Consider the following 27,813-nt stretch of genomic DNA (forward strand, 5'->3'; position numbering starts at 1 on the left):
ACTCCAGCTCATAAGAGAAACAGTCACTAGCTTTCAGGGCGTCTAACGAACCATATCTTCAAACATACATCCTATTCAGCAGCAAAACTTCAGCACCTAACAACCCCCCTACTAGCCAAGATACTTCAAGTTATTCTCCATCCATAAAGTCTTTACACATTATCCCACCCCCCTTATCATCTCTATCCTTCTCATCCCATCATATTGAACCCCCTCCCATATCTCTCACATCAGTCCCACAGTCTTGGCGCTCCCGATTCCCTTCCCTAAAGCATAAACCAAACCACCACTCCCAACACTACCCACCCCGACAGCCTTTTCCTCCCCTCCCCCCTCCCCCCTTCACTCCTCCAGACAGTCTGATTATTAGTCATGTTCCCCCTCTCCATAAAAAACCACTCCCCCGCCGTCCCATTAGTGGGCAACACATCCGGCACCATACAAACCGCCCCCTCCGCCCCAGGATACCTACACCTATTCTCCCAATCCCTCTGCCTCTCCTCCCTCGAACTATTAAAATACGCCTTGACATATCTCACCACAAACCCAGCATCCCTCCCCGGCGGCCCCCCACTCCACAACCCATTCCCATTACTCCAATGCTGCAAAATCAAATGCCCCGCCGAGCTCGGCACCGCCTCCCCCTCAATCTTCCCTAACAACCCCCCATCCACATAAAAATACACCCTCCCAGGTAAATAATCAATCCTATACTCATGAAACCCTTCCGTCGGATCAAACGGTAAATAAGCCTTGACAAAGTTCGACGTCGCCGCAGAATCATACCCATTCAACACCGCCTCCCTCGACTGCAAAACCAGATTAACCGGATAGCTATCGTTGCTCTTGTCAAAGTCCTTGGACAAAAACTCCATGTCGATTTCTTGCGTGTCGTTGAAATACTACATCATCATGTTGGTCAGTCCACAATTTCATCCCATGCTTCTCAATGTTTTCTTACCCAAAAAAAGGCCGAACAAGTCCCCCTCTCCTTCGTCATTTTCATCGAAGCCCTAAACGTGCCCCAGTACATGTCCAACCTCCTCGTATCAATCTCTGCCACAGGCACCATATCCTCTACCACACTCGCCCTCACCACCAACTTTAGCCCTTTATCCTCCTCCTCTTTCCCGGCAGCGTCCACATTCTCCACGGCAAACATCTCTCCGTATTTTCCCCTTGCCCTTTGATCGCTCAGGTTGAATGCTTGACGAACCCAGTCCGTATTGGCTGCTATGGTGGCTTCTCCCTCGCCCACGGGGACTAATTTTGTGAAGTCGGACTCGATGAGGTCGGTAAAGAGGGCATGGTGTTGTTGATGAGAAGGGGCGTGGGAGTTGGGGAGGAGCTCGCCTATGGTGGAGAGGTAGCCGCATTCGCAGTCTGCTAGGGCTAGGGGGGTGAGAATTAGAAGTGATAACGTTGATGAGAGGGGAATGGTGAGGATGGTTGCGGTTGCTAGTAGGAGAGGGAGGACCCCTGCGAGAAAGGCCATCTTCGTTGCTGTCGTGGTTTGTTCCCTCTTCCTATTCCCCGTTTGGCTATTGCTCTCCTGTCTATAGGCGTTGTGGATGCCGTCGCTTATCCAATCCACCCCAGACAAGCACTATCCTACCAGTAGGTGCGTATCTCCTTCGGATATAACTCTCGATGCCGGCGTCCTGGCCTCACTCATCAATCGTTGGCCTGTTGTTGTCGTCGTTGTTGTCGTTGTTGTTGTCGTTGTTGTCGTGGTTGTCGGCGGCGGCGGGCGGCGCGTGATCCCTACCCTGGGTGACAGAAAGCTGAACCAGGGGCGTGTAGATATCTCCCCACCGCACCATCCAGCTCAGACAAGAAAGTCGAAATCTCAATCTGATAGAATCTCAAATCCCAGGACAAGCAAGACCACAACCCAATAGAAAGTTGGGCCGACAAAACCGAGAACCAAGCAAGGAAAGAAACTTGGGAGTGAAACAAGACAACGCAGCAGCACCCCTCGACAGGATCTCGTGCTTGAGCAACCTCAGACTGTTTGGCAGCCAAAGAACACACGGAGCTGCAAGGACCCAAACAATAACACACCCAGGCAGGAACGGTTCCCTACAAAGCAAGAGCAGACCCCCACGCACCTCCCCTCGTTATCCCCAATAGAAAATTCTGACCCGTGATGGCACCTTCCTGTACTCCCAACTCTCCCAAAAACCAAGGCAGGTACCCGTCAGCACCCGTCAGCTCCTTCCACCCCCCAGTAGGTTCATATCAACCACCGGAGCGAAAACACGGATACTCGCAGCTGATGATATCAATGCCATCCATGCCAAGTCACATCCCCTTATCCCTCGCCACTTTGACTTCTCCGGTTCAGGCGAGAGTCATGATAGTCACACAAACTCGGGGGCTGAAAGGAGAGCTGTGTTCCCTATAACCCCCTCGTCACACCATGAACGCTCAGATCAAAGCTCCAATAAATACAAAGGGGACATGTCTCACTTCAAGGGAGTAGTGGTTGACAGAGTGATGAATATCTACTTTTTCCTATTGACATCATATGGACACTTGAAGAAAAAGAAACCCTCATCACAAAAGAAGGCAAGGATACCTGACAAAACACGCGAGGAAAAAAAATTGAAAATAAAGTAGAGTAGAGTAGAGTGAAAAAAAGGCCTTTCAAATTGATGAATTCTTTTCATTCTTGTCCCGAGAAATAACCACCACCCACCCAGCCCTTGTTCAGTAGGCATTCTGTGCCACTAATGGAGAGCTTCCCCAAGCAAAAAGACAGAAAATCAACGCTCAAGGAAAAGAAACAACCGCAACGCAAAACCCAAGATTAAGTTCAAAGCCCATCCGCCTTTCCTCCCTTCCCTTCCCTCCTTCCTATGCCTCCCGTTCCCTCTTGCGAATTCCCTCTCCCATCACCTTGCCGCCGCCCGTCCTTATATCCCTCCCTCCTTATATCCCTCCCTCCTTTCGTCCGTACATATCTAGTACAGGGAGTAAAAACAGATGGGACAAAAATGTCAAGGAAAAGACTAGCTAGGAAACAGACATTAGATAGCGAGAAAAACTTGGGAGAAAAAAAAAAGAAACGATATATCGAACAAGGTATCCGAAACGCAGAACGGAAAAAGAAAGGAAAAGAAAAAGAAAACGAAAAACGACTAAACTAACTGAACAGTAATAAAAGAAAACGACTAAAATCAACCGCAGTGAAGGCAGATTAAAAGTGGTAAAAGGTGTTAATGAAACACGGAGAAGACAAATTCCCTCCACATGGACCAGCCAACAGTGACAGATATTAGGTTTGCGGGACCGATGGCCCTCCCACTGGACCAATGTGCGAAACCGTACCCTGCCCACCCATATTGCTTAGACCATGACGATGCAGACGCGAAATGCAGCAGCAACCCGAAGGATGACAAGTAGAAAAACACCCAACCCCGCCGCGCCGAGTCCCATACCCAGCGATGTTTGTTGTGTAAAGGAGATGCAAGGAAAAAAAAGAAGAAAAAAAAGGACCATCGCGAAAAACCGACAAAGAGGTATATGCCCGGAAACCCCACCGCCTATTACTGAGTAGAGCGAGAAAAAGGAAGAAAAGACAAAGCAGAAAAATGTCGTCAGGACGTCGTGGTCTTAGTACACGCTGTCCTCGTCCGCGCCCTGAGAGGTCATGGACGGTGTCGAAACATTCGACGAGGCAGCAATATCGTCGACGTAGCCGACGAGAGCTTGAGAGTGGAGGCGGAAGGATTCACCCATGAGGCGAGTAATTCTGCAGAAACACGTTAGCACATCTGTCGACAAGTTTTTCGTCAAGAGAATACATACCCCCAAACAACCACCTCGTCGAGCATGGAACCCCAGAGACGGGCCACCAGCGAGCTCAGCTGCGGTACATAGCGGTCATCAAGATCCTTGCCGAGAAGCTCACGGATCTTGTTGTACATGACCAGCTCTTCCTCAGTAGCTTGCTCCTCGTCATGTTCCAGACGATACAGCCACAAGCTGAGGATGATGATCAGATCCATGCCGCAAAGAGGGTGCTCGATGCTCCAGTTTGTTGGCGACGTTCTGGCAACCCAGCGAACGCCCTGACGCACCGCAGTCTCGATGCAGTCGTAGCACTCTTGAATGACCTTGATCATTTCGCTGGAGCGCTTGACGCGGTCCCGAGCGTTGGCCATGGCGGCGGCGACTTCGTACGATTCGTGGTACCGCAGAGCTTCCTGGACTCCCTTAAGGTCCACCTCGAGACGAGCGCGAGCATTGCGGAACATGGCCTTGGCGTTGAAGATAAGCGGGTGGCCCTTGTGAGGCGCACTGAGGGGCACGGCGACAGTCTCAGGCTCGCAGAGGTCCAAAGATTTCTCCCAAGTCTCTAAAGCAATCCTAAGCTTGTACTCCGTGAGAACATCCTGCAGGGCCTCGGGGCTGCGTTTGTGGTACCAGACTTCGAGGAAGAGCGCGTTTATCATGACACGAGTGGCAAAAGCACTGTACTTGAGCGCCTCTCCTTGGAACAGATCGGCGTGGGCCTTCATGATGGTGACGCTGGGAGAAGCTCGGAGGTGGTCTTGCCAGGCATCCTCCGATACCTTGAGATTCCAGAGGGCCTCGGTGGATGGCAGCTGAAGATCCTCAAACTCGTTGAAGCTGATGGCCGGAGTATGGTTGTACGTAAGAGTGAGGAGGCCGAAGAAGATGTAGACGGCATAGTAGGTGCGGCGGCATCCTTCATCCTCAACCCACTCAGCACGGGTCGGCGGGCGACCACCACGAGCCTCCTGACGAAGCTTCAACTCGTAACGATTCCCGGCGACCATGTTGGCAAGAAGACCCTTGATGGAGCAGGCCCACTCGAGACCCTTGGCGTCACCACTCCAGCTAGCAAAGATCATGTTGAGCAACGAACTCTGCATGGTCCACAATGGGCACTTTCGGGAGCTGAAGTTCTCCTTGTTCTGGAGGAACTGGTTGACCAGCACCTTGGAGCCAATGTGGAGCACGTAAGCCTGTTCTTGGTCAAAGGCATAAAGAGCACCGATGGAAAGAACAGCCAAGAGAAGCGCAGGCGAAACCTGGGTGGGCTCGAACGAAGCGGGGTGCAAGAAAGGCAGGTGGTGGTGGAACAGGCCAAAGTAGGTGGCCAGGTAGCGGTTCAGGGACGACAGGCTGGGGACCCGGAAGCCTTCAGGGATAGCGTGCTCGCTGTCATTGCCACGAATGTTGTCCAGAATCACGTTTCTCTCCTCGTCACTGTTGATCATGGGCGCCTTGAAGGTGGACGACTGAGCGCCATCGGCAGGGCTGTCGGCGCGCTGCTGCACAAACGGTGACTGGGGGGCAGGGGTGCCCGCGGCAGAAGGAGGCAGAGAGTTGATCATGGCCTGCATATTCGGCGCCAACCCATTGCCGTGCTGACCGCCGAGGAGCTGGTTGGGATTCTGGGCATCAAACGACATCGATCCGTTTGAAGTGATCGAGTGCGCCTTGGGGTCCTGCGGGACAAAGCCATCCCACTGGTGCAGAGTGAGAGGAGCGTTGGTGTAGGTTGGTTCCAACATCGACGACCCGTTCGAGGGGAAGGTCATGCTGCTTGGGCTGGCACCGAATTCGCTGTTGGCTCGAGCAGCTGCGCGAGCTTTATGTTGAATATCAGCAACAAGCATCGCAGCAGTTTCCACATCAAAAATACCATCGCTACTAGCTTCAATCTGCTCACTCAGAGCTGACGTGTCAATCGCAAGCGCCGACTTGGAAGAGCCGCTGACAGTTCTGGCCGCCTTGGGACCGCCGCGACGCTTTCCATCACTGTGAAGAGGAACACCGCCATCTTTAGCGTGCACGGTACGGTCATGTCTGAGGAGAAGATCACGTCTGACAAAGGTACTGCGACACTTTTGGCACTTGAACGGCCGCTCCTTGGTGTCTGTGAGGTGGTCAGCTTGGCTGTGTTGTTGGTGGTCATGATAACGATGCGAATCAAGGGTGGGGGATGGAGGGATGGAGATGGGAGAGAGAGGACAACATACGTGATCGTTCATGTCTACTTCTGTGCTCGCTTCTGCTAAAAGCTCGGTTGCAGAACTGGCATTTGTACTTTCTTTCTGGCGCGATTGACGTCTTCCGGGAGGCCGGCGTAGATGTGGCCGTTGATGGCATGACTGCCACGCTCGCGCCTGGCATCTTGTATGGTGGATCTGTGGCAGGATGCAGCTTGTCGAGGTCGAGTATCTTTGTTTCTGGTAAAGATGACTCGGCGGTCGGTGTGATGCAGTGCTGGACTCGATGACGACGACGACGACGACGGCGACAATGACAACGGTCACAGAACGATAGTTGAGATCGCTTTGCCTAGCTTCCTTCCAGATTCCTCGCTTCGCTTTCGCGCGCGCTCTCGCTCCCGTGGGATTTAAAGTGTGTCTTCTGGACTTTGAATCGTGTAGCTGCTCATTTGTGGTATGGTCATGGAATGAAGGTCGGTATTTGGGGTGATTAAAAGGGCATCCGCCGATTGAAAGTCGAGAACGGTCAACCCGCTGCAGTGTGCGAGGACAGTTGTGGTGTTTATTATGTGCAGTGGGCGCGACGAAGTGGCGGGCCTCTTTTGGGGGGGGGAGTCGAGGGGATGAAAAGTAGGAGGGGTTGTCGAGAAAGGTTGATGACGGGAGGAGGAAAGAGAGGGATGCGAGAGGGGAAAAATGGATTGCGGAGGTGGTGAGGGGGGGAGGGAAACTGCCAATGCAGGTGGGGGTGCTGTCCCAGACCGTCCCAGTGAACTCGTTCGCCTGTGAAGCAGCAGGGTGGATAATTTTGCTTTGTCCCGGATAGGCTTAGCGGCTCGCGCTCCCAGTTGGGCCCGGGAACGAGCAACTCCTGGCGGCCCACACAGTCTCTCGAGGGGTTGGGAATCATTCAGGGAATCCACAACCGCAGCGATACTTTTCCCTAATGAGCATCACGCAAAATGCAGACCGTCCACCGTCGATACCGCCCTCCGAGAAAGCGGTGAGCCCCTCCGGATCCTCATCCGGTGTCCGTAAGAGCTCTCATGATGCCGCCGCACACTAGAATGCCACCTGGCCGCCGAGGGACACTTGTCGCCGAAGGTCACGACGAGGTACTCGGCCGTCGGCCCAGGTGGGGGGTTGGTTCCCAGCTTTCCAGCTTTCCCGCTTTACAGACACGACAACAGCTCGACACAAAAGGGGCCCCGCGGGGCATGGGGAGAGCTGTCAAGTCACGTCCAAGTAACACGCCAAGTTCTGTCTCCTAACGATTGGCACTGCTCTCAGGCGGCACGCCCTATCATTTGGGACCGCAGGTGTTAACGCGTCCGTTGAAGCCACGTCCCATTAAATGACCTGGGAATGCACAGTGCCGGCTGGCGGAAATTTGGCCTCTTTCGATAGTGTGTCCCCCGACCCAGAATTGCTTCTCTTGAACTTCTCGAAATTCAAAAAGCCCGGCGCGATGAGGGGGGAGGGGTGGTGGGAGAGAGCTGGTCGCGGGGCAGATGGCAAATCACCTCAGGTCCAGGTTTCCAGTTCCCAATCGATCGCCATCGCCTTCCCCTCATTTTGTTGTGCTCTTTGTCAGGTCCAGGATTGACCCAAGCTTCTTCACACAGCTCACCTCACATCAAGCCAACAGCTCACCTGCTCGCCCACGGGCCTCCCAAGCTAATTCCTACAATCAGCTCCCCTCTGGAAAAACTAATGATGCAGTCACTTGACCGCCACATTGTGATAATAACTGATTAAGAGAATCTACACAGTGGAGTCTGTCGATGCGATGCGGTGGGGCTGTTGTCGCAGCGTTGCGTTGGCATGGCGGGGAGGTGTCGGGTATGAAATGGCATAGCATCTACACTACCATTTCAAACGGAGGGAGACCTCTTTTTCACCACGTTCTGCTGCAGTGGTGCTGGTGCTGTACCCAAAATAGGCCTTTTCCCTGGCAGTGCGATCCCTCATTTGATATTGATGGGCGAGTGTGGAGAGGATATGCATGACAATGCCGCAACTTGCAAACCAAAAAGCAAGGCTGTGTGCCAGTGGGTGTTTAGAGCCAATACCTGTCCTGACGGCGATGCCACATCGACACATTTGTTGTCCCGTGATTAGGTCACCTACTGCGTATGTACACAACAGCCCCCTCCATGGCTCATGACAGAGGCTTTCTTGGTGATGGAGATAGCGTTTGCAATGGCACGCCCGTTTCGTCGGCTGGAACATCCATGATGCTTCTACCGGCTAGAAGCCGCCTGAGGTAGCATGTAGCTCTCGAGCCCCTCCCCCTCCCCCGGTAATAATGTCAGACCATGGTCGTCCAAGGCCATCTCCGAACGGCCATGCTGCCGCTCGCTCAGCACGACAGCCAGCCCAGAAGCAGAAGCATTTTCATTCCCTCGGTCCCATCAGCGTGGCAGACGTGCCTCCGCGATCCGCTTCAGCGGGGATCGGTCTGTCTTGCGGCTCTTGGCGTCTTGGCCGAACAATCCGCAGAACACTCCAGCTTCTCACAGGCATGATCCCAATTCTTGGAGGGGTTAAACTGTGGGAATTGTGGGTGAGCTTTTTCCATCAGTTCTCGCGAGAGATCGAGACGATGGAGTTGAACTTTTGCTCGGTACTAATACGGCACAGATCAGCCACATCTCACCCAACTCAGGGCCCGGATGGGCAAGCCAGGTGTTTGCTATTTTCTTTTCTTTCTTTTTGGGATTCCCGTATCAGAATTTTCACTCTTCCTTTCTGTGACCACCACCCCCCTGAAATTGCGCGCACGGTGAGAACCAGCCAACACATGTGCGCTAATCCGGGGCGGAAGTTGAAGCCGGTTCCCTAGCCACATTGGCGTTTCCCAGAGCTGGGAATGCAACCCCTCCTTGAGGAAACCGTCGATAAGCCACCCCACCACCAGCCCACCAAGCAGAACAGAGACAACCACTGACACTGTCCCCTCGGTGTTCTCGGGGACACTGGGGAGACTGGGAATCCGTCATCGAGAGTGTGCAGCCGGCAAGACGTTCGCCTGCTGCTTTGCTGGCTGGTTGCATGTGCATGTGCAAAGCTACAGCAGCATGCCCGCTTCTCTTTTGCTCAGATGCTGTACTTATCACGACGTATCTCAAAAACGGTTCACCCTCCCCCTCCCTTCCCCTCCGGCTATGAAGTTCCTGGCTGATTGCTCAGAGATTGCCCCTCTTTGATCAGGACGTCCAGGAACGGGTCAGCGGGGACATCAGCCTCTAGCCTCTAGCCTCTAGTGTCACGGTGGCAGGTCAGCACAACGCGCACAGTGCGTGTCACGAACTGACGGATTGGCGGAATGGATGGGTGTTGCTTTTCTTTTTTGCTGGCCGCTGGTTGCTGGTCAGTGGTTACACGATGAAATCTCGGGTGCTATTAACCAACTCATCCTGGATCCTTCCTATAATGCGCCGTGCCACGGCGATACTGGACACAGTAATGCTCGGAACGACGGAGGAGGGTGTCGTCAACTACCAAACACCACGACATCTTGGGATCAATCCTACCGTGCCTTCTAACCGCATTGAGCACCGGACGGCACACATACGAAAAAGAATTTGACGACATTTTGCGGACGCTACCTCACCAGCTATCGGTAGGGTGGTGTCGATTTTCTTTCTCGAAGGAGATGAGACGGCACGACGGGCCCCCTTGTCACTCGGCGAAGTCTTGCGCACAGAGATTTGCTCTCGTCGAGCGATCGTTGGATGATCGCCATTTCTCTGCGAACACGCCTGCAGCTTCATGCAAAGCACACGTGAACCACACCGAACGGACGACAACAACCACTCTGTCACTGCCCCCCCCCCTTTTCCACCCCCTTGGATGTCGCAGCCGGAGCAGCAAAGCCAAACAACGCCCCTCGAAGAGCACCGCATTTGTTTGACCATTCATCATAAACCAAAGTCAGAAATCATTTCATCATGTTTCACGCGCTGCTTCAGGGTGGGACCATCTCCCTTTCGGGTCTCACCCGGGCCCTGGAAAGGTGTGGCCCGAGGCCGAGGGTTCGGAAATTGGCTCCATCAAGAACTTACTTTTTTTTTCCTGTCTAGTTTTGGCGATTCAGATCTTGGACCCCGCGACCAAGACTCCAGGGCCACGGCCATGCCGGAAGTCGCATCATCTTCCCAGGACGGACGCAAGTCATCAAAGATTTCTCCCTCTTCTTTGGGATCCCGGAAACCATGGGTGATGGAGGGGCAGTCGGTATCAGCTTCGACCCTTCTCCTGATGCAGCAGGTGGACGCCAGCCAGCACTTCTTCCCTACCCCAAGCGACTGGTTATCTCTATCCCAACCTTGATCACATCCAGCGTGGCATGCCCCTCCCATAGGGACAGCCAAGCAGCCCTTCAACCCGTTCCAAAACATCTTCATCGCGGGGCCTAGGCTTGTCACCGCTCGCTCACCGCACATTTTGACAACTTTGGGGGAGGGGTACCAGACCCCTTGCTAGCTCGGGTTGGGCCGCCGATTTTCCCCTCCTCGCAGGAAGACGGCAAAGACAACAGAGGGGAATGCCAGGGGCAACTGCAAGTCGACTGGAATCGGCACAAAAAACCGCTCTTTTCTTCCCTATCCAGCGGTGTGGCGTTTTGCTGTTTTTCAGACCAACCGTCCGTCTCGCAAGGACCGGGCCTCTGCCGTCGACGGTCCGGCGCTCGAAAACGATGCAGTCCAGAAAGGGTCTCGTCAGGGGTACACGTGGTGGTCAACTTATGGTCGATGGTTACACACTCGATGTGCGGTTCAATGTCGGTGGCCTGTCAACGTTCATGCCCTACCAATCTTGCCTCCTCAACATATCGAGCGCGAGATGCCGGATCACGGGACTTTGGCTGAGGACACGGGCTGACGCCATGGAGGCCTTCAACAACGTTTCGCCTTCGGCTGCATACAGACAGCACCACGTGCGTATCATGGTCTCGCTCGTACAGATTTCTGTTACACATGATATCTTGCCACTCTTATTACTGTTGTGATACAGAGTATGGGTTCCGTCGCCTGGCTGGCCGCACAGCAGCCAATACAATACTCCGCTGACGCAGACGAGCAAAACAAGGGGCTGGCTCAGCTACCCGACGTCCCCAAAATCCGGTCTGAGTGAGCCAATTCGAGGCAGGCGGTTGGAGGTCGCCAGTGTTCGTATCGGTCGACTATATCAGCAGTGGTTCTTATTCGTCTCGAGCATACCTCCGCGTCTACAGTAGGAAGCTGGTGTTTGCCACCTTCCCAGCGCTTACCACATTGCAGGCAGAGGGCACATGCGCGGTGATGGGATGGTTCTGGGTGTTGGCTCCCTTCGACGTTTACCTTCTGCATCCCGTCGTGGGCGTGGTAGCATGAAACATACCGTCAGAACGACATGCCATGATCTCACCTCCCTCTTTCGGCACCCCTCCCGAGCTGTACCGAGAGCTCCGTTTTGTTGGGTTGGGTTGTTCCAGTTGGGTCCCCAATTCGAAAACTGGGTTTCGGATTGTGGGAACTCTATCGTGGACAGTTGTTTCTGGATGGGACAGTGCCACGATTTTGGACCAGACCCTCGGCTACGAGAGCAGCATCCATAAGTTTTGACCAACAGGAGCGATTTATATGTCTCGGCAGTGACGACAAGTTGTGACGCATTCAAGGTGTCAAGGGCTCCAGATAAGACGAGGCAGTAGAACGAACCACGGCATTGCTTGATGATGGACAGCAACAGGAGGGGCTGTGGGAACGACAAGCAGTTTTTGACCATGGTCCCTCTTCGACTACAACGACTGCTGGGTATGCTTAGTCGGGATATGGTCGACCACTCGCGACGGCTCGCAAAGGTGTTGATATACGGGGCACTACTGCGTCGTGCGTATATACACTTGCCACGCGTACTCTGTAACCAACTACAGCTACCGGTGGATTTTGGGCAGCTTTGCGTGACGACTTTGCTCACGTCAAGGGTCGACAGGAGAGGACCACGGTAGACCTTGGCCAAGCAAGGCCAGCACTTCGTAAGAGGAGACGGCAGCGTAGGTACTGTGCAGCCCAGTGAAATGACTCGACTCGGGTCGAAAACCGTGGCCTTCCCAAGAGCCTGGCAACCGGGTGCGAAGTGTTGCTTGCGGGAACGTGAAGTGCTGCTTTCTTGATATTAAATTTTGGCCCGGCCGTGGCTTTTGTCTGGTCGTTTGCTGCTTATGCGTGATTGCGAGTGCGACACTAGGTTGATTGCGAGTACGGTAACTGCGTGTCAGCGATAGACCTATGATCAGTATCAGTCCATCGGAAAGGCTGCCAGCAGCTTTGCTTATGTAGTTTTGCTGAGGCTGTGGCTGTGATTCGACTGACTCTCTCTCTTATCCGCGCGGATCTATCTCTAACATGGGAAGGTGAGGGAGGGGTATTCATGTAGCCTTGGATTGTAGCAGTACGGGGGGTGCATTGGGACCTGCACGAAAATGCGGTTAGAGCTTTCAGGGGGAGGGGAGACCTGCTGCCAAGACCGACCGCTTCAGAGTCCAGGCATTGGCAGAGGGCGGGGTTTGGGGGAGAGGATGCTGTGGTTTGACCCTTGAGGGCGTCCCGGAGAGCACTGCTACAGTCATGAAATATGATGGGAAAGAGATATGATTCCAAACTGTTGAGATTGAACCGTTCGTTGTCTTTGTGACCGGCCCACCCGTTGTCCGGGGGGGCATATCCGTCATAAAAGTCAAGGAAAGGGGGCACGGGCAGCTGAGGGAGGTGGATGGGGTCGGCCTTGTTCACCCCGCTTGTTGAGAGCTGCGGCCAACGAACGGACCCTCTCTTCGCCAGGCCCCCATCCCCAAACACTGTCTCTTTTATCACCCCCGACCCAGGGACTTCATCCGATTCCCAGGCACGAAGAACGCAAAAAACAGAGCCCAGAGGCTGCCTGCTGAATTAACAGCCGCAGCAGAAAAAAGAGAGGTGAATCCGCGCAGCCAGGCGCTGTCATTCATCAGCCTCGAGAGCCACCCCCGACGGGCCTGCGGGGGCGAAGACTCAAGACAGGACGAGGAGACCGAACGAGGACGAGACCGCCTGGGAACGCCAATCCTTCCAGCGCCCGCCTTTAGGACCCTGCTAAGACTCCCCTCGACCGCAAAATTGGGCGAATTGCACCAGTTCCCTCTTCGACCACACCTTTACGCGCAGACCATCGATCCCATCCAACCAGTCACGTCCGTCATCGCGACACTATCGTTCCCAGACAGACCGTCTAGCGCCCCGACAGTGTCTTTCCCGCCTAGTGAGCCATACCCGCCCGGCTGGCGGCCACTCTCTTAGTCCACTGCGGCAACGAACAGATTGCGATTCCATCCCCGTTATCTCGCTTTTTGCTTTTCGGAATCGTTGAAAGGAGACAGAAAGAGAAGCGGGGGAGACCAGCCAGGCTGAACCAATACTGCATACCGACCAACCTGTCTCCGATCTGCTCGTGCTTCCATGCGGTCTTTCCACTGACGACAACCTCAACATGCTAATGGCACAGACCCCCTGCTCGGCATTCAAGGGTTAGAATTTCACGACGAACCACACGCACAGCTTCCACCCACAGATCTTGAGCCTCGATCGACTGCACTCGGCGGTGGAACAAGTAACAACTGCTCTACCACCATCTAACCTGCCCCGCGTCATAGGAGGGGTCCCCGTGTCGATCGCGACGATTTCTATTCCACAAATTGGATCCCCCTGCGTCTGCTTTCCCCATGAACGGCATCGTGGGGTCGGCACCTCCTGGTGCCATGTACGTCAGGGCGCTCTATGATTACGAGGCTGATGACAGGACGAGCTTGAGCTTTCATGAAGGCGACATTATCCAGGTCATTACTCGGCTCGAGAGCGGATGGTGGGACGGTGTCATCAACGGCGTCAGAGGCTGGTTTCCTAGTAATTACTGCCAGATCATTGACGAACTCCCAGAGCTTGAAGAAAACGGCGAGCCAGAACAGGTCGAGGAGGAACCTGATGACCACCCGGAAGTATACGAAGGAGAGTATGAGGATGAAGATGGCTCCGAACTTGACGATGTCGAGGGCCTTCCCCTCGAGGGAACCGAAGGCGACAGGCTGAGGGCCGATTTCTGGATCCCTCAAGCCACTCCAGACGGCAGGCTATTCTACTACAACACCATGACGGGCGAGAGCAGAGCGGACCTGCCACTCGAGTCTCCCTCTTCGGTGACCGAGACAGGCCCAAGAGATCGCATGAATCTCAGTGTTCCCGACCGAACAAGGCCGCCGGCCGAAATGATTGCCAGAGGGCTGACCCGAGACGAGGAGGACGAATCGGACGTCAACTCGGCATCCGAATTAGAAGGCGAGGCTCTGATGAACATGCGAGGCTCAGCGGTATGTCATGACTCCTTTTAGTTGTGCACACGTTACTGACTTGCGTGACCCAGCCTGTTTCACGCCGATTCCAGATGGGTGACGGTATTTCTCCAGCACCATCCATGGATTCTATGAACGGGCAGTCGCCGGTGACGAGAGCTCGCGGCGAGACGTTTCCAAACGGCAGCTCAGCTCAGACCCCAATGGTATCTTCAGCCACTGCGTTTACCAGCTCCGGGTTCAACCTGCCTACTGCTGCAACGATTCCGCGATCCTTTTTCGACGACGGAACGACACCTGCACTCAACTGGCCTCGTTTGGTGTCCAACATGAAGAAGGCTATTGACCGCTACAGGGAGGTCATCACGAGCGGCAACAGGGCAGAGTATGTTGCACGCGCTGAAGACATCTCAGATCACTTGCGCCTTCTCTTGGCAGCAGGCTCCGGAACGACCGACAACCACTCAGGCCAACCCTCGATCATCTCGACAAACAAGGCGCTCTACCCGCATTTCCGTGACATGATGTCCAAGTTTAGCAAGCTCGTCATCTCTTCACACATCGCGGCGGCGGACTGGCCCAATGCCGAGTCGATACAAAAATGCCTGCAGGAAGCCGACGGCGTCCTGCTAGGTGTCTTTAGCTATCTCGAGGTTGCAAAGCAGCAACGAGGCGACGAGATTCCACGACTGTTCCCAGGCTTTGTTATTGGGTCGAATGCGGGTGGCAGCTGGCAGAACAATGGACTAGGTCCTCGTGACGCCATCACCACCAACTTTCTCGAGGATGAGGAAGGCCTGGTTGAACCAAATGCCCTCCTGGATGGCAAGCTTCTGGAGCGGCTTGATGAGCTAAAAAGGATGGTGGTCTCGAGCATCCGTGAGCTGGATAAGAACCTGCTGGTTACGGACAAGATCATCACCCCCTACAAGCACGAAATGATTGGAAATGCTGTTTGCGCCGCCGGCAGCAAGGTACTGGATATGTTCAAACCCTGGATTGCCATGATTGAATCAATCGACCTCTCGCTGCTGGACAACACGTTCCAAACGCCGCAACTTGCCGACTTTAGCACCAACAAGCAAAGTTTATATGATAATATCTCTGATTTGATTCTGGGTTGTCAAGCAGTGGCTGGTCCGTTGGCGGACGAGTGGTCAGAGGTGAGGGGTCAAGCTCTGGAGGAACGGCTGGAGTATGTCCGAAACTGCGCACGAGCACTGGAGACGAACTCATCCCATATCGGATTCTCGCTCCAGCTTCTTTCCGAGCAGGTTTCGATTGTCTTGCAGCAACAGGCCGAGACGCGCATGCGGGAAGAAGTGCCCACGCGAGAGCAACCAAGAAGGATGGAGACCATGCCATATGAACGACCGCATCAGCGGACAGAGTCGCTGTCGCGGCCTGTCAGACCGGGAATGCCTATGGGGTCGCAGTCGTTTACTGAAGGTGACACCATGATGACGACTAACCCGTACCGGAAGGATGACAAGCTTAAGAAGTTCTTTGGAGAAGACCCTACCCCGGTGCAGCAAACGTTGATTGACGACACCCCCGAGTTCTTGAGGCTGGACCACGATGTCGACCTTTCCTGGGACCTCAAAACCCAACCGCCAACGGTCAAGGGTGGTTCCCTGATGGCCTTGGTGGAGCAACTTACACGGCACGACAAGCTCGACGCCAACTTCAACAACACCTTTCTTCTTACCTATCGGTCGTTCACATCAGCACGAGAGCTGTTTGAGCTTTTGGTGAAGAGGTTCAACCTGCAACCGCCAGAAGGACTGACCCAGCCCGAGTATGACCAGTGGACAAACCAGAAACAAAAACTGATCCGCTTCCGCATCGTCAATATCTTGAAGAACTGGTTCGACAACTTCTGGATGGAGGACCCAAGCGAGGAAGCCACGAAGCAGCTGTTGCGGGATGTTTACAACTTTGCCAAGGACACGGTCAAATCCACCGAGACGCCCGGTTCGGGTCCTCTGATGACGGTACTCGACCAGCGACTGAATGGCAAGGAGGCGGGCGCCCGCCGCATGATTCAGACGGTCAACCAGAACACGCCAGCTCCCATCATGCCAAAGAACATGAAGAAGCTCAAGTTCCTCGACATCGACGTTACCGAGTTCGCCCGCCAGCTCACGATTATCGAGTCCCGTCTGTACGGCAAGATCAAGCCAACCGAGTGTCTGAACAAGACTTGGCAGAAGAAGGTTGGAGAGGGAGAGCCAGAGCCTGCTCCGAACGTGAAGGCCCTAATTCTTCATTCTAATCAAATGACCAATTGGGTGGCTGAGATGATCTTGTCACAGACCGACGTGAGGAAACGCGTCGTTGTTATCAAGCACTTTGTGGCGGTTGCCGACAAGTGCCGTGGGCTCAACAACTTTTCGACCCTCACATCCATCATCTCCGCCTTGGGTACTGCGCCTATTGCCCGCCTCAAGCGGACATGGGATCAAGTGCCGCAGCGCATTCACGCCACCCTGGAGACGATGCGCAAGTTGATGGCCAGCACCAAGAACTTTGGCGAGTACAGAGAAGCGCTGCACGCCCAACAGCCCCCCTGCATTCCCTTCTTTGGTGTTTACCTGACCGACTTGACCTTCATCGAGGACGGCATCCCGTCCATCATCAAGAAGACTAACCTCATCAACTTTGCCAAGCGAGCGAAGACGGCCGAAGTGATCCGGGACATTCAGCAGTACCAGAATGTGGCTTACTCGCTCCAGCCGGTCCCCGAGCTCCAGGATTACATACTCAGCAACATGCAGCAGGCGGGAGACGTGCACGAGATGTACGACAAGAGCTTGCAGATTGAGCCGCGCGAGCGGGAAGACGAAAAGATCGTCAGGTAGTACCGCCCTTCTTTTCGCCCACACCCGAATTATTTCCTGTTTGGCGTTTTCAAGCCGACTTCTTATGCCATGAGGCAGCAGTTTATTCCGTACTAACGCTTTGATTTTTTGTTTTGCAGAGTTTTGGCCGAGTCTGGGTTCCTATGAAGAGCGAAAGGGGGATGCGATATACTTGACCTATACAGTTTTACGACGGGCTTCTACGGTGCGAATGTCGATGTTGGGACGGTACATGGATCATGGACGGTCGAGATGTGTGGATGTTCATGTACTGTACGACAATGGGGTCCAAGGGCGGGATGATGGAGCTGTCGATTGTATTTGACAGGGTTTTCTGGGAGCTCATGGGGTTCGATTTCGACGTCAAGAGAGAGGGTGGGGGCGCTTGGTGTCACTTATAGGAGTCTGCCGAACCGGGATAAACCCATCTCGCCGACCAGGAAACCGTGTGGGAAGACTGGACGCCAAGGTATCCCCGAGTCGACCCTGGAACGACGACAATCTTGCAGCTCCGGCGATGAATTGCACCGACGACCGACCGAGCGAGGCCAGAAAGGAGAGGAAGAAACAAACTTGAAGGGCAGGCAGCTTTGGAGGACTACCATTATCTTGGTGGGAACCGGGGCAACAAACTCATATATGGGCAGCATGGTTATGGCATGGGATTGGGTCGGGAAGAGTTATTTTATATGGCCAAGAGAAAAGGGTATATGGTGGGAGGGGGATTCCAAGGCCCCAGGCAAATTTGAAGGGATATGGACATATGGGAGGGCTGAAGGGCTGTGTGTGTATCTGTCTGTGTGTGTGTGTGTGGGATATGTGTATGTGTCGAATTTTAGCAGGCACATTCATGGATTTTTTTTCGGCCATCCTGGGAGCAGAGGGCAGACAAGGGGAAGGGGAAATAGATGAGGGTTCATTTGCTGATGAATGGGGGAGGGGGGGATTAAGCTATCGGGATTTAGAAAGCTTTAATCTGCTTCATACTGCCACCACTACTTGATGATTTATGGATGGTGTAGACTTAGTGTGGGATATTGCAGTCTTCTTTTCTACAGTCATCATTTCATGCTTGTGAACTGATGACTCTGGAGTTTGTTGGTCATGAGAATCAGGAATTGAGTGAATGAGTGAGTGATAAACTTGAACCGAGGTCAAGCAGCCAAGGATGTTGAGGTTGGCCCGGATGCTACCTACCCCAGATTGATCACCATGGCTCGCATGCAGTTGACAGGCCATGTTTATGCCGCTCGCTGTCTGCTTGCATGGCCACGAGGAGGTACGTAGCCAATGATGTTGTGTTGTCAGTAATGAGGGGACTTTAGAGGGGTTTTCGGGCGTGCATTCGGGAGGGGTGACTTCCGCTCGCGCGGTTTCTCTACACGAAGCATGTGAAAAGGGACGGGTGACTGGGGAGAAAAGCCGCGACTTGTAACCTGAGATTAGACGTGTGGTGGTAGGTTGTGTGTTTGTGCAGTGCTCGGTTGAAGTACCGATACTTTTTTTTTTTTAAAAAAAAAAAAAACCCCATCAGTGTCATGACTGCGACCCATAGGCAGCATCATTCATCTACCTTTCTTCAAAGTTGGTTTCTAGAAAGGGGCAATGGGATGAGGTAAGCACCCCCTTTACCGTCTTGTTATGTTATACCGCCTCATGGCTCATTGATATCTATATTTCATCCCTCGTATACATACATAGGTACATACATAGGTAACAAGTAGGTAAAGTCAACGTCAGCTATATAGCTCTTGTCCTTTGAGCGCATCCCATCATCGGTCATCCCCGTTCATTATGTATACACCACACCTTATATTCCCCCCCATCATCAACCCCACCATCACCTCTTCTTCCTCAACTCCCCCTTCGGCGGCAAAACCCTCACCACCCCCTGCCCCACGCTCTCCCAGACACTCCCCCCCACCCTCCCGGGCAACCTCCTCCCCCTCAACCTCTGATCGACGAGCCACATCCCCACCACAAACTCCTCCCGTCCCAACGCCCCCTTCCCCCCCCGATCAACCAACCCCCATATCTCGGCCAGCTCCTCCCTCGGCAGCCGACTCCTGTCCCAAATATCCCTCACCACAACATTAACAACCAAATCTGCCTCCTTCGTCCCAGCCTGTGCCCTCCCTTCCTCATCATCATCCTCCCCACCGGTAAACCCCCACCCCGGCCTCATAAACAACCCCTTATTGCTCGCCCAAACAGCCTCATACCTCCTCCTCTGCCTTGCCGTAACCTCATCCCTCCACCTCGATCTCGACCCCTCATGGTGAGCGTGGTTCCTCCGGCCGGGTATGTGATGACCGAGCACCTTTCCCTTCCGGTGGGCGTGCCTGTGCATTTTCCTTCTGGCGTCTTCGTCATCTGACAGAGACGTGGGGGGTTGCCGGAGGGTGGTGAGCATTCCCGTCCGTTTTGGGGAGCGACTTCCCGATTTGGAATTGCCACTGCGATGAGGCGTCAAAGAGTCGACTGTTCTTTGCGGAAGGGAAGCGTTGTGGGATTTATCGTTGTGATGGTGGTGGGGGTTATGGCGTCTGGAAGGAGGAGGGATGGGGGGTGGTGCTAATGGAGAGGGGGTTAGTCGGGAAGAAGCCAAGTTGCTGGCTACGATGGCGTTGGTGAGGGAGTCGAGGCCGAGGTTGGGGGTTGATAGCCTTGGTGCTGAAGGTCGGCGTGGTGGTGGGGAGGAGGCTGGGCGGCGACGGGATTTGGGTGGTTTGGGTGCTTGTTTTGATTGTTGTTGTTGTTGTTGTTGTTGCTCTTGGGGCTTGTTGTCTTGTTCTTGAGGGGTAGGTTCCTCAACTTCTTCCGGCTCTGGTTGCTGAGCTGAGGATGCTGACACGAAGCTGTCATCAGAAGACATTGAGCACTCAGACACCCGACGCATGACTGGCGCTGCCGGGACTGGCCTCTGCTCAACCACATTGGCAGTTTGCTTCTCTTCAGGCCTGGCTTCCTCCATACTGGCCGACCGGATAGCAGTAACCTCAACAGTAGGTGTTTTCGTATTCTTGTCACTGGTCTTCCTAGCAGGTGGTAGTGCCGGGGGTTCCAGTTTTGCCGTCTTAGCAACCCTTCTTGGTTGAGGAGAGACAACTTGTGTAGAAACAGCAGGCGAAGAAAATTTCGAAGGAGGCGTGCCAGGACGCTTTATCTCATGATGCTCAAGCTTTGACTCACCCTCAGCTTTAGGCTTCTCAGTAGACTCGGGCGTCTTTTTAGGCTTAGGCTTCGGTTTTGGTTTAAGCTTTGTCTTGGTCTGTTGTTCGTCCAGCACTTCCTGTGTCTGCTTTTCACCGGCCGGCCCAGGGCTCCTACCCCTCGGTGACAGCGAGGGTGATACCTTTTGCTGACTAGGTGTGGGCGCGTCCCTCTTCTTAACAGGGTCAACATCCTCCCCGCCCTTGCTTTCAAACAACGACACCAAAGACGTCGTCGGCATTATCGACTCGGTATCCAGCGCATCCACCGACTTCGGACCTAAACTCGGCGCCATAGACAACACGCTCGCAGCTCCGGTGCTATGTCCCCTGCTCCTACCCGGGCGGGCCTGGGTAACACCATTGTTGTTTGCCTTTTGGTTCGTGTTCGGAATCGGAGAAGTAGACCTGCTGGCGGCGAGCGTGGCAGCTATAAACGAGGCAGACGATTGCTTCCCGCCATCCCCAGCATTACTCCTGCCCGGCCCCGGTGGTGACAACAACGGCGTGCTGCTGGTACCCGGGCTGATCCCCCCCCCACTGCCCGCATGTAGATACTGAGCCACTCTCTGAGCCACCAGCCCATCATCATCCTTTTCAATGTTATCCTCCCTAACCCCCTGATTACTCCAACTAACCCCCGTCTCCTGCCTCCCAATCTCTAGTTTCCCAGAAGCACTGTGCGCCACCGAACTCGCCCGCGATCGTGTCTGTGAAACAGAGGCATCTCTCGCGGCATGATTCGCCGCAAGGAAAGCCCCGTTCCCGGCCCCGGCCCCGGTTGTTCTCGTCCTCGTAGTATTGTTCTGCGTCGTGTTTCGATTCGGGGATATCGACGTCTGTTTCGTCTCAGCAGCGTTCTTATTATTCGTAGCGGCGGCAGCCTTTTGGGCGTTGAAAGCAAGAGTTGCGCCCTTCAAGGCGGCCGAGAGAGCAGCCGCATTATTGCTGTTGTTGGTACCGCTTTTTGTAGGGAGACCGCCGCCTTGATTTCGAGTCGGTGAGGTCGACATTTAGGATGTCTCTTAAATCTCGATAGGCCCGTGGAATGGTAAAGCTTCGCCCCCCCTCCCCCTCCGGTTAAGGACCGGATAATGTTTCAGTCTTACAGCGCGCGGCGGGACAAAGCCGGTGTACCTATCCTTCTTAGCTGCCAGCCCGGGGCATCGAATCAGTTCAAGGGAAATGTAATGGATGTCAATGTCGTAGTGAGGTGTGTTTTGTACGAGGGAAAGGATTAGGAACAGGCAGACAGCAGCTCCCAAAGGAACATTCGCATCAATGGGTTGAGGTGCGGCTGATGACGAATGTAAATATGTTTCATGGGGTAACGAAACAGCAAGCACAGGGCCACCCTTTCGCGCTGTCAGGGACCTGCTGAAAGCGCGCCAGAGACCCCGGGAGCTGAAGCCAAGAGCTGCTCGTCTTCTGTAAGGCTCCAACGAGCTAACTGATGCCCCGCTAAAGAGGCGCGTTCCAGAAGTTTAGGCCCGCTAGGGTGACCGATGTAACTGTCGCTGACAGCAAGGCTGAAATGTTGAAGATGGCAAAAACGGTGGAACTGATGGCCGTAAATCCAAGGTTGTCACGACAGCACATAATCTGACTGATATAGACATATATATATTGCAAAGTTAAGAATGCCAGACTTAATGCACCAAAGGATAAAGATATATCACGATCAGCCTCTAGTATTCAGGGCATATCGAAACGATAATAACTCCCCCTTATACAAACGCCAGCCATTTACAAATAGGTATCCATCCATCTTACCACCGAACTCCCATCCAACATATTCGGTGTTCCCATTCCCTTACTCCCAGCCATCAATCCCATCTCGTGTTCTTTCCAATTGCTGGACCCAAACCATCAAAAAATACATATAACAATATACATGAACCCCCCTTCTGATACAAAGTTTTGACCCGCACCAAGCTGAAAAAGCCAAAGAAGCAAAAACCGAAGAAACCCATCAGACAGGAACCAAACCCATCCGACAGTAAAAAAGTAGTTCATAAAACAAGTACCCCTCGAAATGAAACCCAACCCTTCCCTTTTGCCCAAATCCAGCCCTCTCGCTCACTCAAAAAGCATCCTCATCAGTCCACTCACTCCCCCCACTCAAAATCCTATTTCCATCCTCATCCACAACAACATTCCCAGCACGTTGCTGCGACGACGGCGGCGGAATCCCCCCACCACTCCTCAACTTCTGCACCCCCCTAATAGTCCCAAACCCCACCGCCTGCTGCGCCGCCCTAACCTTGGCATAATACGCCTCGGACACATCCACCTCCGGCTCGCTCGTATCATCATACGTCTCCCAGTTCTCCGACCCCGACACCCCGCTAACAATAGTCGACGTGTCCGACACCTGCCTCTGCTGTGCTGCTGCCGACTGTGAATACTGCAGCGGACTCCTCGACGGCGGCTCATAGCTCTGCCTCGTCGACGACGACGACGAATCATACTCTCTCTCCCTTGTCGAGTTCTGCCTCGATGGCGGGTTATACTCCCTCGTCGGCGGCCTGCTGCTGTCGTCCGTGTGATTCGTCTGTCTCGAAGTGGTGGTGTATTCCCTGCTGCTCGGCCTGCTATCGCTGCTGTTCTGGGAAGAATACCTGTCCCTCTCGTCATAAACATCCTCGGGCTGGACTTGCCTCACAATGCTGACACTCGACCCCAGCTTCATCGAACTCCTGAAAGATGGCATCGTCGTCGGTGCCTCCATTTTCAGCTCGGGAGCCGGCATCAAATCCCTCATTTTCGGCGGTGGCGCTCTCATGACAAGCCTCAGACTTCCAGTCGCACTACTAACCGAATCCGATGCTCGAGGTCGCTCCGGGGAGTTGTTTCCGTTCCTAAGGTTTGAGAGCGGCGGTCGGGGGTGGCTAACCGTGCTTCCGCGGATCGGACTGCCCTTGCTGATGACTGTATTAGCTGTGACTGTTGCCGCCCTGGCCAGAGTTGGTTTGGTGGTGGTGGTGGTGGTGCTCGCCGTGGTGGGGGTTTTGTTTCCGTTCCGCTGCGGGTTCGGTTTGTTCAGGCTGCCTACGCTTTTGGCGCGGGAGAGGGTGCTGTTTGACCTGGAGGTGCCCGGGGTCACAGCGGTGGGCGCTGCCGAGGCGTTGGCTGGTGTCTTCGACCTGGGGCCGGGGGTCGGTTTGGGGGGATCTTCGAGTTCGATGACATCCAGGTAGCGCTCTCCGTGTACAAGGAATGGTCGGCCGTAGTCGTCTTCCCACTTCTCAAGGCCTTTGCGGAGCTCGGCGATGACCTTGGGGAGGTCCTTGGCGATGCGCTTTCTCATCTTCTCTTCGCGCAGTAGCTTGCCTGGGTCGCGTCTCTCGCCTTTCTGTCCGCGCATCATTAGTCTGGAAGAATCCTGGGCTGAAGCGGCAAGCTCGTCTCTTTCTTGAATGAGGGACTTGTGCTTGTCAACGAGAGCCAGAGTAGGAGCTCGTTGCTCTTTGAGGACCTCGAGCCGAACGATTTCGCGTTCGTGGGCCTCAAGAAGAGCATCGCTGTAGACATCGGAGAAGGCTGGCGTGAACTCGAGCATCTCCTCCTCAGAAAGATACAGGGTGTCCCAAAGTTCCTGAAGCTTCAGACGAGCATCCTCGACAAAGATGTGAAGGTTTTGCCTCTTCAGCTCATTGAGGCGCGCAAGTTCCTCCTCGAACTCGTTAATCTGCCGGATTCCGCAGCCGCGGTTGCTGTTGAGGAACGCCTTACGGTCCGCCTCATCAACCTCGAGCCTCTCCCAAAGACCCTCAACAGTATCTTTGAGGTCTCTAAGACGTCTTTCGCGGTTCTCCTTCTCTTTCAAAAGCTTGTCCCTCTTGGCCTTCAGACGAGCAAGATCCTCCTGGTGAAGACCAAGCTGCTCGGGGGCATCGCGATAAAACTTCACTATCGCATTATCTGTTTGCGCTTGGGGGGTTCCCAGTTCAGCCCAGAGCTGGATGATATTCTCACCCAAGCCCTTGACAGTTTCCACGCGGTGCATGTACTCCTCATACACACGAGTAAACTCAGCATCCAACTTGTCCACATACTTGGGTGACAAGTCAAACGTTGGAGGAATTAATTGATCTGGCGCGGTGGGCGGCAGCTCAATCTTGACAAATGATGGTTCAAGATGTGACGAGTAAGACTCGAGCGCTTGAACAAGTGCTGTCACATCATTAGCTGCAGTCACACACGTGGCATGGTGTTGTGAGGCACTTACTCTTGACCTGCTCGAATCGCTCTCTATGCAGCCGACTGACTTGATTTTGCTTTTTTTCGAGAACTTTGAGACACCTTGTGAGTGGATAAGTGATTTTCATGTCCTCGTCCTCATAGCGGCGCGATGTGCTGTCGTCTAGGGAAGCCTCCATTTGCCGAATGGTGGTCATCATTTTTTGCGCTTGCTCAATCATCCCCTTCTTTTCAGATGTGACAAGTCGCACTTGATTGTTGAGTGCCTCGGAAAGCGCAGAGAAGAGCTGATGTGATTTGGTCAGTGAACATCTGCGATCGGGCCGCAATTGAATGCGCATACCTCTGCCTCTCGCGACTCGCGCTCATGGCTGGAGACTCCAATCTCGTCAAACAGGCCATGCAGCTGGCCAATTATTGTATTGACCTGCTGGGCCAGATAGCTGGTGTCCATCGTGGGGGGGAGGTGAGGTTGTCGTCAGGATGCGCAGTGGGTTGTAGATCGGATGCCTGATGAAGCGACTCCAGTGGAGATGATTGCTAGGGGCAGTCGGTAATGCTGCTGTGTTGTGGTAACGAGTGTACAGATGATGTCGGTCGTGGCGGGGTGTGCCATCCAGCGCAATGCAGAGCAGAATGACGTGCAGCGGCAGCAGTTGGCCTGGGGTGTCGTGGCCTTGCAGCTGTTTACAAAAGTCGCTATTGTACCTGGTGGGAATGGTAGTGGCAGCGTCGGCGCATCGCAAAAAAGTGAAGATGTCGAGATGAAAAGAGACGGGATTGATCGTGTGGAGTTTTGCGGCGAGGCCGGTCGATCAGCTCTTGTCGCTCACAGGTCGCGGGGAAAGCGTCGTCAGAAAGAAAAGAGGAGAACAAAATGAAAGTCGAGCGAGACAGGAAACGGCAAAGTGCGAAATGCTGCGTCTTGTTTCCAGGAATCGCCTGCAGAAAGCGCTGCACCTCGTAATCCTGGTTCGCGCTCCCGCCCGTTGTCAGGGCAACGTCTGCCTATATCCCTGTGTTTGGTTGGGTGGAGTTTCAGCCGTTCAGGAGGCCCCGCCTGAACTTCCCTGTTCCTGACGACCATTCGCATCTCTACCCCGCTCCCAAGGCGCATCGAGTCTTGATTTCGCCCATTTAGCGGGACGTCTATGAGCAAATCCGGGGGATCTGAACATGGGAACAGCTTCTAGAGATGCTTGTTGGCTTTCCAGATCCAACATTTCCTTGAATCAGTTAAACAAGATGGCTGGGGGTTAGTGGGGTTTAACATCTCTCTTAAGCGCCCTAAGGGGGGCTGTCAGCAATGCACACAGCTTCCAACTGCAGCTTTCTCAGCTTATTACTATTCCCGGCAAGTCCTCGGTCAAACCACTCGATATGCACCTCGTTCCGAGAGCATTCAAAGGGAGCGAGCGATAAGCACAGCCTTTCGCCAGATTTTGACACCATCGTGCGAGCGGCAATGGGTAAGCCGTTGTTGCTCTGCCCCCGAGATGTAAGGGCGTGTCAAGGTAAAGAGATCACAATCACCGGACGAGACAGACGCCCTTCCTCTTCCCCTTGCATCCTCAACTGTGGATATCCGCCGTTTAGACCCGCAACATCTCGGCCGGTTACTTGAGGGACGCATATGATCTCGAAATACGAGTTCCTGGACAAGCGGACACGACCAACCTGGAGAACAACCGGAGCCTCAAAGAGTCATTCTGCTTAACACCAATAGCATTAATCTCGGTTTCTAGTCACTTCCGGCCATTGTCACACCGTCCGGAGACGGCAGCCGGAGGAGATGATTTCCGTGTGTCTCCCGTTGCCAGAGCATCGGTTCGTGAGGTGGACAAGATGAGAGGTCGCAATGGAAGTCTTCTGGATGCGATGCGTTCAGGGTCAGCGGCCGCATCAGATTCCGTCGACGCAAGCTCGCTGCTATTGGGGCTGCTGAAGCGGTGGGAGTTGGCTAAATTGTTCGACACAAACTGGCCGGTATGGTCCAGAGCAACGTCGTTTCTGGGACGAACGAACCTCCGCGGCATCAATCGCACAGACCACATCGCCGTTGCTTGGGATGGGATGGAGGCATATATGCCCGTACCTGTAATATAGGGGTCGCCTTTCAACCTCAGATGCAGTTCTCGGCGCCTCCTCAAGACTCGGAAGCTGTGCAACCTAGACTCTCCAACGCATGAGATGGATGACTGTTGACGTCCCGAGTCCTTCTTTTTCTCTGGATGCGACCCCTTGCCGGCAGTTCTCCCCCGCACAGGAGATCTGGGTCAATGCCATGCGGTCTGTGCGTTGACGTCCTCCTCCCTTTGGACCCTTTATCGTTTGCACCCGTCCCTTCATGAGGTGAGAAGGCACGATCTTGAGAAACTCCGTAGCCAAACAAAGAAGCTGCTAAAAAACAGCCAAAGGTAAGGAAGGCAGTCGCGAGCCAACCAGATCAGGCGTCTCCCCCCCACCATCACTCCTTCCTCTGCCCCTGGAAGCCACTCTCAAGCCTCGTTGCCTCTTGCCATATCTGGATGCTTTAACATAGTAAAGAGATCTCATTGGCCAGACCGAAAATATCCTGACATAGCCATCGAGCCGCAATTCTGGCGAGTTTGAGAAAGAGCCTTCCTCTATCTAACTTTGACTGTTATCCGCCATCCTCATGGTCCAGAACCCAGACAGGTCCTGGCAACTGCCGACTTCCCCAGATTCTGTGCCGATCATTGTTACTTCTCTCGCCAGAGTGCTCTTGTGGTCTTCCTGCTTCGCATGACAGCCCGGTCCCTGTTGAGAGTCCTTCGACTGAACTTCTACCGCTGTTTGATCAGCCACCGCCGCAATCAGACGACGTAATGTCACCCCATATTCAGACGATCTGGAAGAGTAGATTGTCTTCTCTGTTCTTTCTTCTCCTGTCAACCTTGTGCTCGATGGTTTCTCTGGATCCTACACTCGGGGTTTTCTCCGTCAGGGTGAGGACCGGTCTTGGCCATGTTTATCCGAGCCGCTGGTGTGGTCGGGAAGACTCCCTATCCTACAGTCAAAGGCTCAGGGTGAGTGGTGAATGGTTTGTCTATATTTTATCTACCGAGAAATAAATCGGTGACTACGGCACCACGTGTGCACTTCAACACTGGATGTTGACTTCGGGAACTATGAGACCCTCGACCGTTGATCTCATA

General features: G+C 54.0%; 5 protein-coding genes across 5 annotated transcripts; 1 reads left to right on the forward strand and 4 right to left on the reverse strand.

Annotated features, from left to right (window-relative positions):
• Nucleotides 1–266: 266 nt before the first annotated feature.
• QC764_707855 (uncharacterized protein) lies at nucleotides 267–1,495 on the reverse strand (the record flags this gene model as incomplete). The annotated part of the gene is made up of 2 exons (XM_062950404.1): nucleotides 267–902; nucleotides 962–1,495. 2 exons carry the CDS (start codon nucleotides 1,493–1,495, stop codon nucleotides 267–269), a joined length of 1,170 nt encoding a protein of 389 aa, XP_062796417.1.
• A 1,594-nt stretch (nucleotides 1,496–3,089) lies between these two features.
• Nucleotides 3,090–6,657, reverse strand: QC764_707860 (uncharacterized protein). Its single transcript, XM_062950405.1, has 3 exons — nucleotides 6,018–6,657; nucleotides 3,814–5,914; nucleotides 3,090–3,757 (listed from the first exon to the last, which is right to left on the reverse strand). The coding sequence occupies exons 1-3, from the start codon at nucleotides 6,169–6,171 to the stop codon at nucleotides 3,619–3,621; spliced, it is 2,394 nt and encodes a 797-aa protein (XP_062796418.1). The 5' UTR covers nucleotides 6,172–6,657; the 3' UTR covers nucleotides 3,090–3,618.
• A 6,220-nt stretch (nucleotides 6,658–12,877) lies between these two features.
• On the forward strand, nucleotides 12,878–18,216 carry CDC25 (cell division cycle-related protein). The gene is made up of 3 exons (XM_062950406.1): nucleotides 12,878–14,376; nucleotides 14,430–17,215; nucleotides 17,339–18,216. Exons 1-3 carry the CDS (start codon nucleotides 13,735–13,737, stop codon nucleotides 17,364–17,366), a joined length of 3,456 nt encoding a protein of 1,151 aa, XP_062796419.1. The 5' UTR covers nucleotides 12,878–13,734; the 3' UTR covers nucleotides 17,367–18,216.
• Nucleotides 18,217–18,715: 499 nt separating this feature from the next.
• IRS4 (Increased rDNA silencing protein) lies at nucleotides 18,716–21,687 on the reverse strand. Its single transcript, XM_062950407.1, has 2 exons — nucleotides 20,952–21,687; nucleotides 18,716–20,883 (listed from the first exon to the last, which is right to left on the reverse strand). Exons 1-2 carry the CDS (start codon nucleotides 21,021–21,023, stop codon nucleotides 19,060–19,062), a joined length of 1,896 nt encoding a protein of 631 aa, XP_062796420.1. The 5' UTR covers nucleotides 21,024–21,687; the 3' UTR covers nucleotides 18,716–19,059.
• Nucleotides 21,688–22,032: 345 nt separating this feature from the next.
• ASE1 (Microtubule bundling protein) lies at nucleotides 22,033–25,585 on the reverse strand. The gene is made up of 3 exons (XM_062950408.1): nucleotides 24,978–25,585; nucleotides 24,663–24,921; nucleotides 22,033–24,607 (listed from the first exon to the last, which is right to left on the reverse strand). Exons 1-3 carry the CDS (start codon nucleotides 25,086–25,088, stop codon nucleotides 22,515–22,517), a joined length of 2,463 nt encoding a protein of 820 aa, XP_062796421.1. The 5' UTR covers nucleotides 25,089–25,585; the 3' UTR covers nucleotides 22,033–22,514.
• Between the last annotated feature and the right edge of the window lie 2,228 nt (nucleotides 25,586–27,813).

This window comes from Podospora pseudoanserina (assembly GCF_035222485.1).
Source record: "Podospora pseudoanserina strain CBS 124.78 chromosome 7 map unlocalized CBS124.78p_7, whole genome shotgun sequence".
Classification (NCBI taxonomy): Eukaryota; Fungi; Ascomycota; class Sordariomycetes; order Sordariales; family Podosporaceae; genus Podospora; species Podospora pseudoanserina.

Bases quoted from the DNA above. Each gene is read 5' to 3' on its own strand.
- QC764_707860 (XM_062950405.1), bottom strand. From the start codon at position 6,171: ATGCCAGGCGCGAGCGTGGCAGTCATGCCATCAACGGCCACATCTACG. The intron at 5,915-6,017 runs GTATGTTGTCCT...ACCACCTCACAG, and splicing joins AAGTAGACATGAACGATCAC to ACACCAAGGAGCGGCCGTTC. The intron at 3,758-3,813 runs GTATGTATTCTC...GTGTTTCTGCAG, and splicing joins GACGAGGTGGTTGTTTGGGG to AATTACTCGCCTCATGGGTG.
- CDC25 (XM_062950406.1), top strand. From the start codon at position 13,735: ATGAACGGCATCGTGGGGTCGGCACCTCCTGGTGCCATGTACGTCAGG. The intron at 14,377-14,429 runs GTATGTCATGAC...TGCGTGACCCAG, and splicing joins TGAACATGCGAGGCTCAGCG to CCTGTTTCACGCCGATTCCA. The intron at 17,216-17,338 runs GTAGTACCGCCC...TTTGTTTTGCAG, and splicing joins GAAGACGAAAAGATCGTCAG to AGTTTTGGCCGAGTCTGGGT.
- IRS4 (XM_062950407.1), bottom strand. From the start codon at position 21,023: ATGATGATGGGCTGGTGGCTCAGAGAGTGGCTCAGTATCTACATGCGG. The intron at 20,884-20,951 runs GTACCAGCAGCA...GATGGCGGGAAG, and splicing joins TGGGGGGGGGATCAGCCCGG to CAATCGTCTGCCTCGTTTAT.
- ASE1 (XM_062950408.1), bottom strand. From the start codon at position 25,088: ATGGACACCAGCTATCTGGCCCAGCAGGTCAATACAATAATTGGCCAG. The intron at 24,922-24,977 runs GTATGCGCATTC...AAATCACATCAG, and splicing joins GCGAGTCGCGAGAGGCAGAG to CTCTTCTCTGCGCTTTCCGA. The intron at 24,608-24,662 runs GTAAGTGCCTCA...ATGATGTGACAG, and splicing joins GCGATTCGAGCAGGTCAAGA to CACTTGTTCAAGCGCTCGAG.